This window comes from Onychomys torridus, chromosome 8 (assembly GCF_903995425.1).
Source record: "Onychomys torridus chromosome 8, mOncTor1.1, whole genome shotgun sequence".
NCBI classification, from domain to species: Eukaryota; Metazoa; Chordata; class Mammalia; order Rodentia; family Cricetidae; genus Onychomys; species Onychomys torridus.
The window spans coordinates 108,059,099-108,076,162 of record NC_050450.1 but is presented as its reverse complement, the minus strand read 5'-3'; the positions used below and the strand labels follow the sequence as shown (position 1 = coordinate 108,076,162).

Below are 17,064 nucleotides of genomic sequence, written 5' to 3'. Positions count from 1 at the left end.
GGCCTGTCCCTACTGGGATGGCCCCCTTACTTGGTACCTGGAGTAGTTCTTGCTGTCATCGTCTGGCCCCTTTGATCTCACTTCGTGGTAGATAGACCTTGTGTTATACAGAACTGTCATCCTGGGTCCGGAGAAATGGCCACATGGAACATAGAGGGCATCAGTAGAAGAGCGTGCACTTGGAGAGCTCACTCTCAGGAGTTGGGCGATGCCACAGGGGCTGCTCTCTGAAGTGGGGGCCAGGTGGGAGGGCAGTTGGGATTGAATGGAAGCCTATGGAACCAGCTTTTCCACTGTGTCCAGGCACATCCCACCTCTTCACAGTACCCGCAGTGCCATTGCCTGTGTGTGTGTACATGCGTTTGTGTCTGTGCATGTGTATCTGGTTCAAGTTCCCTTCCAGGTGGGCCTCCTGCTTTGACTAGAGTCCTGGTCAGCCTGAGAAGCTGTTGCTGGCCTCAGAGCTGAGCCCAGGGCTCATGCTAGCTTACCTTTAGTGTCCCTGAAGCTGCAGGGTGTGGCTGACTACTCTGGTGAGCCTGGGGCAGACAGGGATTGCAGTTTTGCCTTGCCAGGCCCTCCCACGTATCCATGCCTGCTTTTTGATCAAAGTAGTGTGTCTCTTTGTTTTTCTTGAACTTTTTAAAGACATTTTTGTGCATAGCTCCACTGATCCTTGTACTGATCTGTTTATTGGTTGCTGATTTCCAGCATGCACATGAGTGTGGTTGCACGTGCGTGTACACACACACACACACACTTTCCTGTTTGTTCCTAGTCTGGTTTCCTTAATGCCTTTGATCTTGTCATGGAAGTTTATAGCCACCTGGGAAGTACTTAAGGGTTCCCCTCCTGTTCTAGCTTTGTAGTGTGAATCTTAAAGGTACTTGTTAATAAAATCAAACCTGAGGCCAGTTATTGGGGTGAATGCTGGAAGATCAGAGAAGCAGAACAAGCCACAGCTTCCTCACTTCGCCAGTTCCTCAGCTGGTCTTGTTTCCTCAGACTGCAAACTTCTGAGTCCTCATCCACATGAACCTCAGCTGAACTGTGCTGCTCCAAAGCCTAAAAGCTTAACTAGCCAAATGCTTCTAGTTTCTGGTCTTCACACCTTATATATCTTTCTACTTTCTGCGGTCACTCCCTGGGATTAAAGGCTGGGTTTCTGGGATTAAAGGCGTGTGTCACCAAGCCTGGCCGTTTCTAATGTGGCCTTGAACTCAGAGATCCAGAGGTATTTCTGTCTCTGAAATGCTAGGATTAAAGGCATGTGCTACCACTGCTTGTTCTCATGTTTAATATTGTGGCCGTCCTGTTCTCTGACCCCAGATAAGTTTATTTTGGGGAACACAAAATATTTCGGGGAACACAATACCACCACAAGCTTAGTTCTTTAACTCATGTTCTAACCTGAACCATCTCAAATGTCCCTACACTTATTTACCCCAGGAACTCTTGAAGAATGAGGGATAAGAGACTTAGAAACAGAGAGAAGAGAGACAGAAAACACAGGATAGACTCAAGCGGGCCTGGATCCTTATCCACCGGCCCAGAGCTTTAGTCCAAAGGTCTGTTTATAACAATGCCAAGGGGTGGAGCCAAAGCCCTCCCCCTTGCTAGTTACAGTCCCCTGGTGCCCAGGCCCGTGGTCCAGTCAACCTCTCATGCGGTCCTGCTGGGTACAGCCACTAGGAAGCCCAGTGGGCTCCAGCAGTGCGGTCCCGCTTCCTTCTCCTCTATGTCCCTCTCTTCAGTCTTGGCTCCCCACACCAGGCCCTGCATACTCTCCTCAGTTGGGTTTCTGTCCCAAGTCCTCAGACATGCTGTTTGCAGCCACCTTCATGAGGTTGTCATATCCCTGTCCTGACAGTGACGTGGGTCCCTGCCCCATGTCCAGCAGCAGCACACTCCTGGCACCAGACCTAGGACAGAAGCCAGTTTTCTCATCACTGGAGAGAGGCTGTGAGTCGGGGAATGTGCGCGGCCTGTCTCCTTGTCTGTGCTCACTGCCGTGTCTCTTGATGGTGCTGAGGTGGCTGCAGCCAGCCAGCCTGTGTTGTTGAACTTCCCGTCCCTGGGCAGTGGTGCTGCTTGGCTTCCTGTTTGCTCCTTCCTCAGACCTGTTTTCACTCCCTGCCCAGTCACACCTGCACTCCCACAGCATAGTGCTACTTGTAAAGGGATCTACACCTTATCATGGTGCTACCATGTATGGTGTCACCCAACTACTGTCCTGGGTCCCAGGAATTATGGTCTGTGGAGAATGGTCTGGGAAAGAAGTGCCAGGGATTTGTTGCCTGGGCCATTTTGGTAGAGGTTCTAGGAGTTGTCAGGAGGGGTGGGTGAGGCTCTAGAGTTTGCTTGTCTAGAGTCTGTGTGACTTGATTGTCTTTACACAGCCAGGTCCTGCCTACCTATGACAGCCTGGATGAGCCATCGGTGAAGACCATGAGTTCCATATTTGCCTCCTCCCTCAACGTGGTCACTGCCTTCTATGTCATGGTAGGAGCCACCCACACCTTCTCCTTGATGCATAGTAGCACAGCACACTGCCTCTTGCACTTAAGACCCCATGTCACCTTTATTGCCCGTCTGTCAGGGTCACAGACATTCTTGGCTCTCACCTTTTCCATGCCAGTGTCTGGACGTGCACTGTGTTCATGGTGACCCAGAGCAGCTCAGTTCCTCAGCCCCAGGCATTCCAGGCCTGGGCACCTGTGAGCTGCTTCTGCCCTGGACCATGTTGCATCTTTTTTCTGTTTTTTTAAGATGGGGTCTTACTTTGTATTCCTGACTGATCTCAAACTTGGGGTGATCCTCCTGCTTTTGCCTCCCAAGTGCTGGGATTGTAGGTGAGCACCACAATGCCCAGTTTTGTGAACATTATCTAGTCTGAAGAGCTCAGGCATCTTGACCAGGGCTGGTTCCAGATTGCTTTAACTAGGCGGGGTGGTGGTGGCACACACCTTTAATCCTAGCACTCAGGAGGCAGAGGCAGGCAGATCTCTGTGAGTTCAAAGCCAGCCTGGTCTACAGTGTGAGTTCCAGGACAGCCAGGACTGTTACACAGAGAAACCCTGTCTCGAAAAACAAAACAAAAACAGATTGCTTTAACTAAGGGGCCTGCTTTCCCCTCTCCATGGCCATTGTTAATTCTCTACAGAGGAGCATTCAAATTAAAAAGAAATGAGGGCGCATGAGATGCCAGTGTGGGAGAACATCCCAATTCACAAACATTAGAAACGTTTTTTCAATAGTTTCTCACCCCCCCACCCCTTAAGACAGCCTTTCTCTGTGTAGGCCTGGCTGCCCTGAAACTCGCTCTGTAGACCAGGCTGGTCTTGAACTCAGATCCACTTGCCTCTGCCTCCTGAGTGCTGGGACTAAAAGCATGCGCCACCACTGCCTGGCTCTTCTTATTAATATTTGCTGTTTTCTTCCTTCCTTCCTTTCCTTCCCTTCCCTTCCCTTCCCATCCTTTCCCTCCCCTCCTTCCTCCTTCCCCCCTTTCTCTCTTTCCCTATTGTTTGTTTGTTTATTTATTTATTTGAGACAGGTTCTCATTGTGTAGCTAAAGTTGGCCTGAAGATCACATGTCGCTTAGGCCTTGAACTCAGATCCTCCCGCCTCCTCCTAAGAGCTGGGATTATACCACATCTGGCTTCTGTTTGTTGTCTTTAAGAATACAGAGCTAGGGCTGGAGAGATGGCTCAAGAAGTTAAGAGCACTGACTGCTCTTCCAGAGGTCCTGAGTTCAATTCCCAGCAACCCACATGGTGGCTCACAACCATCTATAATGAGATCTGGTGCCCTCTTCTGGCATTCAGGCATATATATAGGCAGAACACTGTATACATAATGAATAAATAAATAAATAAATCTTTAAAAAAAAAAAAAAACAAAAAACCAGAGCCAGACAAGCAGCCTAGTTGGGAGAGAGCGTGCCTTGCATTTGTGACTTCCGGGGGGGGGGGGGGGGGGGGGGGTTTGATCCCGGAATTGTGGAGGGGACAGATGCTGTGTAAAGAGGATTTGTTGGGGTTGCAGCTCGGCTCCTGCCCTTGCCTGTGACATCAGTCTTCAGCATGGTCATTGAAGCATCATCCAGTCCCGGAGCTTCCTCCATCTTCTTTGCTCACAACTATTTGACTGGCTTTATTTTATTTCAGTTTGGTTTTTGAGGCCAGGTCACACTGTGTGGTCCAGTTTGGCCTGGAACTCTCTTCATCCTCCTGTCTCTGCTTCCCAAAAGCTGGGATCACAGGCCTGTGCCCTACACCCAGCTCCTGATTAACAGTGGCTCCTCTGAGCCCGGCTCTGGTGGTGACTCCTTTTAATCCAGCACTCGGGGAGGATCTTCATAAGTTCAAGGCCAGCCTGTTCTACCGAGTGAGTTCCAGGACAGCCAGGGCTACACAGAGAGACCCTGTCTTGAAAAACCAAAAAGAAAAAAAAAAAAAACTCTGAAAGACTTGGAGGCATTCTAGAACGTTCCTTTCCATATAGGCAACTCCATTTTTGCCTCATTTATAGTTCTGTTGAAGTTACACTTGAACAGCTCACCATTGGTTATCAAGAAGTTTATGCCTGAGGAGATGAGGAGGGCTTTTGTCCTTGGGTGGGTGGGTTTTGTGCCAGCTTCCTTGGAGGTGCTCTGAGGCCAATCTGGGACAAAGGCAGACAGACAGGCAGTCAACACAGACTGACAGACAGCTGGCCACATTGCTCTTTGTCCTCCTCTGACAGGTGGGGTTTTTTGGGTACGTCAGCTTCACTGATGCCACTGCCGGCAACGTGCTGATACACTTCCCCTCCAACCTGGTGACAGAGATGATCCGAGTGGGCTTTGTCATGTCCGTGGCTGTGGGCTTCCCCATGATGATTCTACCATGCAGACAGGCCTTGAACACACTACTGTTTGAGCAGCAGGTATGATCTTTCATTCTCTTGGGCTAGCTCTGTTTCCAGGACAGTTGTAGGTGGAGCTTTTCCTAGTTAACAATAAACAGTGTGTGTGTGTGTGTGTGTGTGTGTGTGTGTGTGTGTGTGTGTAAGTCAGAGAACAGCGTTTAGAAGTTGATTCTCTTTTGTTGTGGGTGTCTAGCTGTGTGGCTTTTACCTGCTGAGCCATCTTGCTGACCCAAACAAATTTTAAGTGAAATGAAGTTTCAGGTTATTTTGAGGGGAGTCTGCCATGTTTTCCAGGCTGGCCTTGAACTCGAGATTCCCCTCCTCTCTGTCCTAGCACCACTCTCTGAACGTTAGGACCACAGGTGTGTACCACACTGCCCAGTGAGATGAGTGGTTTTGTCATTGTCTGTTATTTAGATTTTTTCTTTATTTAGTGTGGTAGGGAGACTCCTATGCCTTGGCGTGCCAATGGAGGTCAGAGGAAACTGGTGGGATCCAGTTCTATCCCCTTGCCACATGGGTTCCAGGATCAAACTCAGGTTGTCAGGCTTGGTGGCAAGTGCCTTTACCTAATGAGTCTTTCCTGCTGGCCCCGGCAGGAAGTTTTTTTTTTTTTTTTAAAGATTTATTTATTTATTATGTATACATAAAAGAGTTCCAGTTCTCATTACAGATGGTTGTGAGCCACCATGTGGTGCTGGGAATTGAACTCAGGACCTCTGGGAGAACAGTCGGTGATCTTAACCTCTGAGTCATCTCTCCAGCCCCCCCAGAAGTTTTTAATAGAGATCATCCTCCTTCCTTCCTTTGTTGCTAGGGATTGAACCTAAGGCCTTGTATATGCTAAACACACCCACTGCTCTTGAGCTGCATGTTCTCCCAGCCCCCTGACCAGGCATGGCTTGCATTAACCTAGGTAAAAAGAACACAGAAGAGTACCCTTTGGGCCAGCTGTGTAGGCAACTCAGTTCATCTGTGGGATTTCCCATCATTGATGCTTGCAGCCTCAAGTCAGAGAGATGGTGAGACATGAGGACTGCTGTGGAAGCAGTCCTAGGGAGGCTGCGGCAGGACACATTCACTAGCCAACACTGATCACAACTGGAATCATGGGATGGGCTTGCTGCTTCTGTACTGTACTGTAGTGTAGTGACTTCAGTATAGTGTGTTGGTAGAGCCCGTGTGTGTGTGTGTGTGTGTGTGTGTGTGTGTGTGTGTGAGAGAGAGAGAGAGAGAGAGAGAGAGAGAGAGAGAATACGTGCTTCACAAGAAACTTTTTAAAATAATGTATTTAAACTTATTTTATGTGCTTTGGTGTGAAAATGTCAGATCCCCTGGAACTGGAGTTACAGGCAGTTGTGAGATATGTATGTGGGTGCTGGAAATTGAACCCAGGTCCTCTGCAAGAGCAGCCAGTGCTCTTAACTGCTGAACCATCTCTCCAGATCCCCACAAGAAACTTTAAAATACGGGAATTGAAACGCAAAAGCTCTCTGGTCCCTGCTTGCTGTTGCCCTGGGTTGTCTCATATTTGTTGCACCTTCTCCATGTCAGCTTTCTTTCTACCCTTGTTCACAGCGGCACCCTCTCCTGAGTCTGGTAAGATAGACCCACTGTCCAGGCTGTTTTCTCTGATGACTGGCCTTCGCTATCTAGACCAAGATTCTTTTGCTCCAATGCCTGACATCTTAGCACTTGGTTTGTCTGATCAGCCAGGACTCCTGGTGGCTGGAAATACAAGGTCACAAGCACTTGGAGTAAGGGAAACGGCAGTGGTCCCAGAATGTCGACTCCAGGAGAAACAGCTGGCACAGCTCCTGTCTGCCCAATCACGGCAGTGCTGGTTTTTGTGTCTCTTTCCTATGGACTCTGCTGCCAGTGACAGAGGCTGAGTGCCTCTCTCACTCTGCTAGTGTTTATGTACCTGGATGCCATGCAGAGTAGGATTTTGGACTTTGTCCCTTGAGGGTTGTCTTAGCATTTCTATTGTTGTGAAAAGACACTGTGACCACGGCAACCCACCTGCCCCCAAACAGGGTTTCTCTGTGTAGCTTTGGAGTCTGTCCTGGACCAGGCTGGCCTTGAACTCACAGAGATTCACCCATCTCTGCCTCCCTAGCGCTGAAATTAAAGGCATATGTCACAACCACCCGACTATGGCAATTCTTATAAAGGAAAACATTTAAATGAGGTGGTGGCTTTGGAACTGTAGTTTCAAAGGTTCGGTCCATTGTCATTATGGTGGGGAGCATAGTGATAGGCAGGCAGACATGATGCTGGCTACATCTTGATCAGAAGGCAGCAGGAAGTGGTCTGAGACACTGGGCAATATCTAGAAATAGGAAACCTCTCCAACAAAGCCACACCTCTAATGGTGTCACTCCCTGTGAGCTTGTGGGGACTGGTTACATTCAGACTGCCACAACGGGCAAAGATGAGACCAGCTCTGTGACCAGAGGTTCACCTTCCTCCACCCTGGTTCATGCTGTACCACCTCCACTTTGTGGGTTGATGAAACCACTCCTCACTGCTGCATGTGAGCTTGGTGTATACATGTGCTTGAGACTGAAGCAGTATTGGTGCTTTTTGCATAGTGTCCCCCTCTTCTGCAAGGTTTTTGTTGTTGTTGTTGTTGTGTTTTTCAGATAGGTCTTACTATGAAACTTCAGCTGGTCTGGCCTTTGCTATCTAGACCAAGCTGATCTTGAACTCACAGAGACCTGCCTGCCTCTGTTTCCCAAGTGCTAGCATCTAACTCTTTTGTAAAGTTGAACATTGATAATAGAACAAAGAGAAGTATTTTAAAAAGTTTACCACAAGGTAATAATGATGCAGGCCTTTAATCCCAGTACTTAGGAGGCAGAGGCAGGTGGATCTCTGAGTTTGAAGCCAGCCTGGTCTACAGAGCGAGATCCAGGGCAGCCAGGGCTACAAGAGAAACCCTGTCTCAGAAAAACCAAAAAAGAAAGAGAAAGAAAGTTAGCTTACCTGCTTCTCGTTTACATGCATGTGGTCACACCCCCATATTTGTGTCTGTTTACAGTGTGATTTTCCCTTCCCTTTCCTCTGTTTTCAGTAGAGTGACAGGGGGCCTGTATGTGTGCCCATGGAAACCCACAGCATCTCTACTCTTGCTCATCTGCTCTTATGGACGTTCTTCTGTTGATGGCTTTTCTGCCTGTCTGCACGCAGGTTCCCACTTCCTCCTTCAGATAATTTCTTGGTCAACTTCCAGGGCTGTGACCGGGATTCCTGGGTTATGGACAAACTGTCATCCTTATTCAACAAAAGATTTCAGCTCCAGCTACCTCAGTCCATCCTGTGTTAATGTCTATGGTGAAAATACTGCTTTGAAATTCTAGTTCTGGGAGGTTCTGTTGTTCCTAACCCAGGAATGATCGTTATGGTCAACCCTTGCTGTGTGCCAGTTCACATGAGGAGCAGCAGTTTGAGGAGGAGATACTTCTGTTGTCAGAGAAGAAACGGATCTGAACCGGGCTGTGTCAGACTCTTAGGCATATAGAGTATGGGGCTGTCACCTCCTCTTGTGCTGCTACACCTGTGATGAGTGTCCTGTGTGCCAGGTGTGGTGGGGTGCTGGTCTATGCCACCCCAAATCCTTCTCCACTTTCCTCCTTCCTGGACTTTGAAATTGTTAAGTGCTTAACCATGGATCTGTTGGGAATGGCGATAACAGCTAAATGCATGTGTGTGCGTGAATGCATGTATGTGTGTACATGTGTGTATGTAGGGCTTCAATGCGTAAGCTGAAGCTGCACACTGAGGAGAAGCTGACTCACTTAACAGGGCTGTTCTTCTGTAGTCCCTGTCCCTCTGCTGTCCGGTTTGTGTGACTTTCTAAGTCTCTGTTTTATCTTTGCCTCAGAGCAACTATGAAAATGAAGGGCATAATGCTAACATTTCAAAACAAAGTTGTAAGATGTCTGGCCCACACCTGGAGTGAAGCTTGCAGCTTCTTGGCATTCTGCAGGCTTCCATTAAAGCTGCTCAGCCAAATCTGATTATGCTGCAACATTCACCGGCCAGGTCAGCTCCCGCCTGGACCCATGCAGAGATAGACTTGGTTGGCAGAGCCCCGTGTGGCATTGTGCCACTGAAAGTAGTTATTTCAAAACTGGTTGTTTTTGTTTTTTTTTTCATGTAGCAAAAAGATGGAACCTTTGCTGCAGGAGGCTACATGCCCCCACTCCGGTTTAAAGTCCTCACCCTCTCGGTGGTGTTTGGAACCATGGTCGGTGGAATCTTGATCCCCAATGGTAAGGTGGGCAGTCCCTGCTACTGCCTCTTTTCTGCCCTTAGCTGTCCCCCACTCTTCCTGTTGCATGGGGGACCCAGGGACGTTCCTAGCCCATGCTTACTTAGCATTTAGCTGAGAGTACTCCCAAAGTCTCATGCCATTTTCTCTGGTATCCTAAAAACTGCCTAGAAATTCAAGGTCATACCCATTCCTCAGCAGACCAGTTGTAGCTTGCTGTCACCAAACACAGGAATAACAGCTTTAGCCAGCCAGCACATGTTCCGCTTTTTCACACATATCTTAGGACAAGGCACTTAGGTTACTTGACAAGTGATGATAGAGTGTACTAGGCCACATGGAGCCAACATCTGATTTTGGTAGGAAACCCCCTGTGCTTGGCCACTTATTTTGTTTATCTGTCTGTCTACTTATTTACTTACTGGTTCTTTGAGACAGGGTTTCTCTGTGTAGCCCTGGTTATCCTGAACTCACTATGTAGACCAGGCTGGCTTCAAACTCGGAGATCTGCCTGCCTCAACATCACCACCCGGCTTGTGCTTGGCCATTTAAAGATGAGCTGTCAGAATTTCCCAGGCTGCTCTGCTCTGACAAATCTTAGTGTATGAGGAGGAGGAGAAAAGTGGAGGTGGTAGTGGAGCCCCTTGGCTTATATAGCGGATGTCTGCTCACTGGCACTCAGGCGGCCTTACAGTGGCCCTGTTTGCCCTTGTGAGCACAGTCTCCCAGTCACACCTTGCTATCTGTTCGTTTGTAGTGGAAACCATCCTTGGCCTCACAGGGGCGACAATGGGGAGCCTCATCTGCTTCATCTGCCCGGCTCTGATCTATAAGAAAGCCCACAAGAACGCTCCCTCAGCTCAGGTGAGTGTGCCCCTCCCGTAGGCCATATGTCCCTGGGATGAAGGTGAGTGTTGCCCACCACATGGCCTGACCCTTGACCAGTCAGTCTAGTCAGGGAGAGGTAGCAGAATACAGTCACTGCCCCAGGGTCTTTAGACAGGTTCTGTCCACTCATTTTCAATGTCTTATCACAAAAAGTACTTGGTCAAGGAGATATGGGAAGTGGGCCAAACAGGTGGCTCAGTCTCTGTCCCTGTGTATCAGGACTCTCCCCAGAGAGGACGATTACTCTTCCTTACCTAAGCACAAACACTAAAGTGTGTTCATACTGTGACTGTCTACCCTCCCCCAGATACTTCCATGGGGAACACCATTGCTGCATTAGCGGGATGTCCCAGGAAGATAATGTATGTGCACATGCGTGGGCATGCTCCAGCTTCTTTGTTTTGTTTTTTGGTAATGCAGCTTCCTGCTGTCTTTGCTCAGCATCCATAGCAGGTTGCTCCTCAACCGCAGGTGTAAGCATCCAGTGCTGCCTTCTGTTGTAGCTGATTCCTGGGAGTTCACTACAGGGAAATTCCATAGTCCTAGTCTCCCATGAAGTCAGCCCCATCCTTTTGCTATTGCAGCCCACAGGTGTTTCCATATACATGAGACTGTGTCTATAGAAAGTATTCCAGAAATGAGATTCCTGGTCAGAGTGGGAGCCTTTCACCCTGTGCCTGGTGAGGCCGCGGCTCCAAGGTGTGTCTATGTCACCATGCCAACATTTTCATCGGTACTTTTGGCTTCCTCAGAGTGAGTGGAAAGGTTGTTTCAAAGGCACACATGCTATTTAATGTCCTTTCTCTGTGAACTGCCTGTGTCTTTGCTTCCTTTTTAGGGGATTGTTGAATGTTTCCTTATTGATGCATACTGGTAGATGTTTAACTGTACCCCACTTGACAGTTCATATCTGTTTGTAACTCCCGTTCCAGGGGAACCGACACCCTCATATAGACATACATGTAGGCAAAAGAACCAAAGGGCAAAGAAATAAATTATATATTAAAAGAAGAAGAAATAAAGTGTGGGCTTGGAAAGTGTCTTAGTGGGTAAAGCACTTGTGCTAGTACAAGGCTTGGAGCACTTGGGAGGCAGAGACGGTATCCCAGGGCAATCTGGGTAGCTAGACTAGTGGAGTCAGAGAGCTCCAGGCTCAGTGAGAGAACCTGCCTTAATAAAATAGAGAGCAGTTGAAGATGATATCTACCAACAACCTCAGGCCTCCACATGCACATATACATACACACGCACTGAAAAAAAGTACAATATGTATGTAGAGAAACATAGTTCTTACTTACCACTTGGTATGTATTTGCAGTGTGACTCTAGCCAAAACCACCATCCAGGACAAATTGAATATCTTGCCATCCCAGAACGCCCTGTGAGCCCCTCTCTCTCATCATCTAACCCTGCTTTGCAAAGGTTACTATTGTCTCTCGGTGGCTTCAGTATGATGCAGTGGGGTCTCATGCCTGTCCTGTGTGGTGCTCAGAGTCACTGCATGAGGAGTTCGTACTTGTTCACGGTGTTAGCGAGGCTTCTCCAAAGAAACAGGCTGATAGGATAATATAGATATAATATATAATATATAATTATATATGTAATATATTATATAGTCAAAGGAAGCTTATTAGAATGGCTTACAGGCTGTTGACCGGGGAGTCCAAAAATGAATGTTTGTGGAAAAGCCAAGGATCTGGCAGTTGTTCTGTCCATGAGGATGGGTGTCTTAGCAGTCCCAGTGTGGTGCTGGAGCCCTGGAGGATTCCTGGAGAGCTGCTGGTCTTTGGTCTTTGTTCGAATTCCAAAGAAGTGGGTTCTGATACTGGTGAAGGAATGCCAAAGCAATAGATGGACAGATGGACTTGCCATCAGGGTGAGGGCAAGCAGGCAAAAGGCAAAGCTTTTTGTGTGTCCTTCTGTGTGGGCCACCAGAGGGTGTGGTACAGATTAGGGTGGGTCTTTGCTTCAAATCTGATGAAGAAAATTCCTCATAGGAATGGACAGAAGCTTAAGTTTCAGTTGATTCCAGATGTAGTCAAGCTGATTACCAAGATCAGCCACCACACCTACCCACTGTGGTGCAACAGATCATATCTAGTCAGGCACTGATGTTTGAATGTTCCTTTAAGGTGCCCATGAGTGAGCAGCTCTGCCACTCTGTGCTTTCCGGAGACACTTGGCTCCTGGGGTGTCATAGTCAGCCTCTGTGGATCCCGCGTGTTTGGGGGTTAAACAGTGGTGCCTTTAGTCGTAGCATTAAGAGTGTCACCAGATTTCACATGTACCATCCATCCCTTTTAAAAATTGCAACTGCCAGAGCCGGGCAGTAGTGGTGCACACCTTTAATTCCAGTACTTGGGAGGCAGAGACAGGTAGATCTTTGAGTTCGAGGCCAGCCTGGTCTACAGAGTGAGTTCCAGAACAGCCAGGAATACACAGAGAAACCCTGTCTCAACCAAAACAAAAAAGTTGCAGCTGCCAGGGCTAGAGAGATGGCTCAGGTGCTAAGAGTACTTGCTGTTCTTGCAGAGGACCCAAATCCGACAGCTCATGGTCACCTGAGACTCCTAACGTGTAACGTTCTGGTCTCTGAGCACCTACGCGCATGTGGTTCACATGCGTACCCTCAGGCAGACACAGAGCATACAGAAGTCCAGCCTTATCTACATAGTGAGACTCTGTCTCTAAATACAAACATACTTACATATGTACATTACATATTCACTCTAGCTGAAGCCTTGGAGGCACCTGGAGGTCTTAACCAAACACCCTTAATCTCCAGATGACTAGTGTTCTGAACTGTTGGTGTGCTTATGAGCCCTGTGGATGTCTTCTGGGTGCAGTTCTGGCTTTTCCTGTTTTATTTCCCTCTCTTACTGATTTGTAGGGGTTTTTAATGGAATCTTATTTTTATTTATTTATTTTTCATTTTACATACCAACTACAGTTCCTCTGATGGATTCTATCTATATATATATGTTTTTCAAATACATGTGCTTCACACTTGGGTTTGTTGTTTTCATTCTGAAGAAAATCTCTTTTCCCCTTTAATTACAGTCATGGATCTTGTTTGTCTATATGAGTTGCACGTGTTCTTACGTGGGGGCTGAAGGATCGGTGGGAGTCATTGTCTCCTTCCACCATTTGAGCTTCAGAATTGAACTCAAATCATCAGGCCCTGCACCTTTGCATGGTGAGCCATCTCACTGGCCTGTTTAAGTTTTTAAATTTATTGTTAACTAATGTATATGGATGGGTGTGCCTAGTGTCCACGGAGGCCAGAAAGTGTCAGTTCCTTGGAACTGGAGATGTAGACAATTGTGAGCCTCCATGTGGGTGCCGGGAACTGAACCTGTGTGTCCCTAACCTACTGAGCTATCTTTTTTTTTTTTTTTTTTACAAATAATTTATTTATTTTTATTATATGAACATTGGTGTTTTGCCTGCATGTATGTCTGTGTGAGGGTTTCAGACTCTGGAGTTACAGACAGTTGTGAGCTGCCCTGTGGGTGCTGGGAACTGAACCTGGGTCCACTGGAAGATCAGCCAGTGCTCTTAACTGCTGAGCCATCTCTCCAGCCCCTACTGAGCTATCTCGATGGTACCATCTCATTTTGTAGCCCAGTGCTGGGTGACAGGGTTAGTTACTTCATCTGGCATTGGACGTCTTTTGATGACAGAAGCTGTGAATTTTACTTTGGCCCAGTTTATTGACTTTTCCCCCTTTAGTGCTTTTTTGGTTCTATTTAAGAAAAGTAGCAATGTCTGCTTACCGTAAGTTCTGAAGATCTATTCTGGTGGCTTTTATCTTTCACCCCACTTGGGATCAGCTTAAGTGAGGCAGGACTCATGTGGCTGTCCAGTTGATCCACACTGTCCCCTGCTGTCCGTTTGAGGCTCTTGGGGATGCCACTGTTCAATGGTGTGCTGGTTCCCTGCACCAGCTTTGCCTGCTTCATGTTCTGGGCCTTTGTGTTTGCCTCCATGGCTGGTCGTGGGGGGCACACCTCTCTCTCCCTCTTCAAGGTGTTCCTTCTCATCAGTGGTCCTTTGCATGCGTGACCAACTTCCAGAATGGCCTTTTGGTTCTTCCAGAGTAATTGCTGACATTTTCATTGGGGGTTGCATCAAGACTAGAACAAAGAGGTGACATCATCCTTCAACTCACAGTGTTTTCTATTTTTAAAGATTTATTTTTATTATGTACATATAGGTAGATTTGTGTGTATTTGAGTACAAGAGTCAGCAGAGGTCAGAGGCATTGGGTTCCCCTGGAACTGAAGTTACAGGCTGTGGTGGGCTATCTGACATGGGTGCTGGGACTTGAACCCAGGCCTGAGAGAACAGTGTGTGCTCCTGGCTACTGAGCCACTTCTCTAGCTCCTCACAGTGTCTGCTGACCCCTGCTGATTCCTCGCCCACAGCCTCTTAGGCTTTTCATCATTGTGACCGGTGCCTGAGAGAGCAACTTAGGAGGAGGAAGATGCGTTTTGTCTTACAGTCTCAGAGCTGGGCTGTGGTCCCTGGCCTCATCTTCAGGTATGAGTTACAGTTGTTACAGTGGTGGCCTGTGTGTGCCAGATGCTGCTCACCTTGTGGCATCCGGGAAGCAGAGAGAGCAGTGGAGATAGAGGGCACCACCCCACCAATGTCTGCAGGGGGTCCCTTCCTCCCTTGGTAAAGGCCTTTGGGAGCCTGGTCTCCTTTGGTGATCGGCTTCACCAATTGGAGACCAAGCATGTAACACATGAGCCTTCTGGAGGATACTTCAATCCAAACCATAACAATTTCTAGATATTTGGGATTTTTTAGTAACTCCTTGAATGCACATTGGAGAGTTTTGGCCCTTGACTGTTGGTTGAAGTGAGCTTTGTGAACTCATAAGTGTCCTGTGCTGTGAATGCTTAGGCCTAAGGTCACACACTGAGGACTTGAGATTTAATGTTTTTGTACTGATATTTTAAAAAGTCTTTATCAGTTATGAGAAGGTAAAATAATTCCTAATTGTGGATGTAGCTCTTTCAGTCTCTGGTTTTCAGTCTGAAGCTGTGTTATGAACTGATGCTGTACCTTGTGAGGTGTCCGGGTGTCTATGGAGATATTTCCCCGAAGGGTATCGTAGGTGTCTCAGTTCTGTTCTGCTCAGGTTAGCCTTTTCTTCTCTTTGTGTGTGGGTGTGGGTGTCTCTGAGATGACTTGGTTGATTGTCAACAGGATCTGGAATCACTCAGGACACAAGCCTGGATGAGACTGAATTGATGTGGCAAGAGCCATCTTACCCGCCATCCGTTGGCTGGGGTCTGGGACTGACTAGGGAGGGCTGAATGAGTTCAGTGTCGGGACTCATCTGTCTGCTTCCTGACTGCTGATGCAGTGTGACCAGCTGCCTCACATCCTGCCTCCATGCCTCTGCCATGTTGGACTGCCCTCCACCCAGAGCCTTGATGACTCCTCTGTCCTTAGCAGCTTTTATCTGTTGCTTGTCACAGCAGCAAGAGGTAGCCAGCGATCGCCGTGTGTCCTTCCCACTCGTGTTCCGGTGAGCAAGGGCAGACGTGTAAGGGTGAATGTGGGTACCCTGCCTGCTACCTACAGAGTCAAGGTTGTTGACTGTTGGTGCAGCCATTGATTTAGGCAACGATTGCCATTTGCTTTTTTTGTTTTGTTTTTTTGAGATAGGGTTTCTCTTTGTAGTCCTGGCTGTCCTGAAACTCACTCTGTAGATCAGACTGGCCTTGAACTCAGAGATCTGCCTGGTGAGTGCTGGAATTAAAGTGGTGTACAACCATACCCAGCTTTATTCATTCATTCATTCATTCATTCATTCATTCATTCATTCATTTATTGAGGCAGGGTTTCACCATGTAGCCTTGGTTGTCCTGGAACTCACCATGTAGACCAAGCTGCCGCTGCCTCCTGATTGCTGGGATTAAAGGCAGCTCCAACCACACCAGGTCATTATTTATCAATGTGGGTTGTAGCATGAATCTTAAAGGTACTTGTTAATAAGAACAAACCCGAGGCCAGTTATTGGGGTGAATGCTGGAAGATCAGAGAAGCAGAACAAGCCACAGCTATCTCACCTTGCTAGTTCCTCAGCTGGTCCTGTTTCCTCAGGCTGGAAGCTTCTGAGTCCTCATCCCAATGGCTCTCAGCTGAACTGTGATGCTCCAAAGCCTGAATGCTAAACCAGCCAAATGCTTAACTAACTAAATGCTTAACTCCCTGGGATTAAAGGCAGGGTTTCTGGGATTAAAGGCATGTGTCACCATGCCTAGCTGTTTCTAAAGTGGCCTTGAACTCAGAGATCCGGCTAGCTCTGCCTCCCAAGTGCTGGGATTAAAGGCGTGTACCACCACCGCCCAACTTCTGCTATGGCTTGCTCTGACCCATTTTCTAGCCACTATTTTTGGCTTTGTTCTAATGGCTGTCTGTTCTCTGACCCCAGATAAATTTATTAGGGTGCACAATATTGTGGGGGACACAGCACCACCACAGTGGATAGTAGGGTGGAAGTTTATACATATATGTGTACTGTGTTCGCTAGTATGTATGCAGGCCAAAGGTTGACTTCTGGTATCTTTTCCTCTATCATCCTCTACCTTTTCTCTCACTGAACCTGGACCTTGTTGTTTGTGGAAGAATAACTAACCAGTGAGGTCCAGGATTACAACGCATGCCACCATGCTCAGTTTTTTACAAAATCTCCAAGTTCCAGCACACATTACCCACTGATGTATATGTGTGCATGTTCACACGTCTGTGTGTACATATGTGTGTATGGAGGCCAAATGTTGATATTGGGTGTCTTCCTCAATTGCTTTCTACCTTTTTTTTTTTTTTTTTTTTTTTTTCCCCCGAGACAGGGTTTCTCTGTAGCTTTGGAGCCTGTCCTGGACTAGCTCTATAGACCAGGCTGGCCTCGAACTCACAGAGATCCACCTGCCTCTGCCTCCTGAGTGCTGGGATTACAGGCGTGCGCCACC

General features: G+C 47.7%; 1 protein-coding gene across 7 annotated transcripts in view; it reads left to right on the top strand.

Moving 5' to 3' along the window:
* The window catches only part of Slc38a10 (solute carrier family 38 member 10), a 54,382-nt gene that overhangs the window by 15,489 nt on the left and 21,829 nt on the right, over window positions 1-17,064 (top strand). For all 7 annotated transcript variants that reach the window (XM_036195809.1, XM_036195808.1, XM_036195807.1 and 4 more), the window contains exons 7-10: window positions 2,400-2,502; window positions 4,747-4,929; window positions 9,077-9,188; window positions 9,945-10,051. In XM_036195809.1, the coding sequence (XP_036051702.1) occupies window positions 2,400-2,502; window positions 4,747-4,929; window positions 9,077-9,188; window positions 9,945-10,051 (505 nt within the window). The remainder of the gene's footprint in view (window positions 1-2,399; window positions 2,503-4,746; window positions 4,930-9,076; window positions 9,189-9,944; window positions 10,052-17,064) is intronic.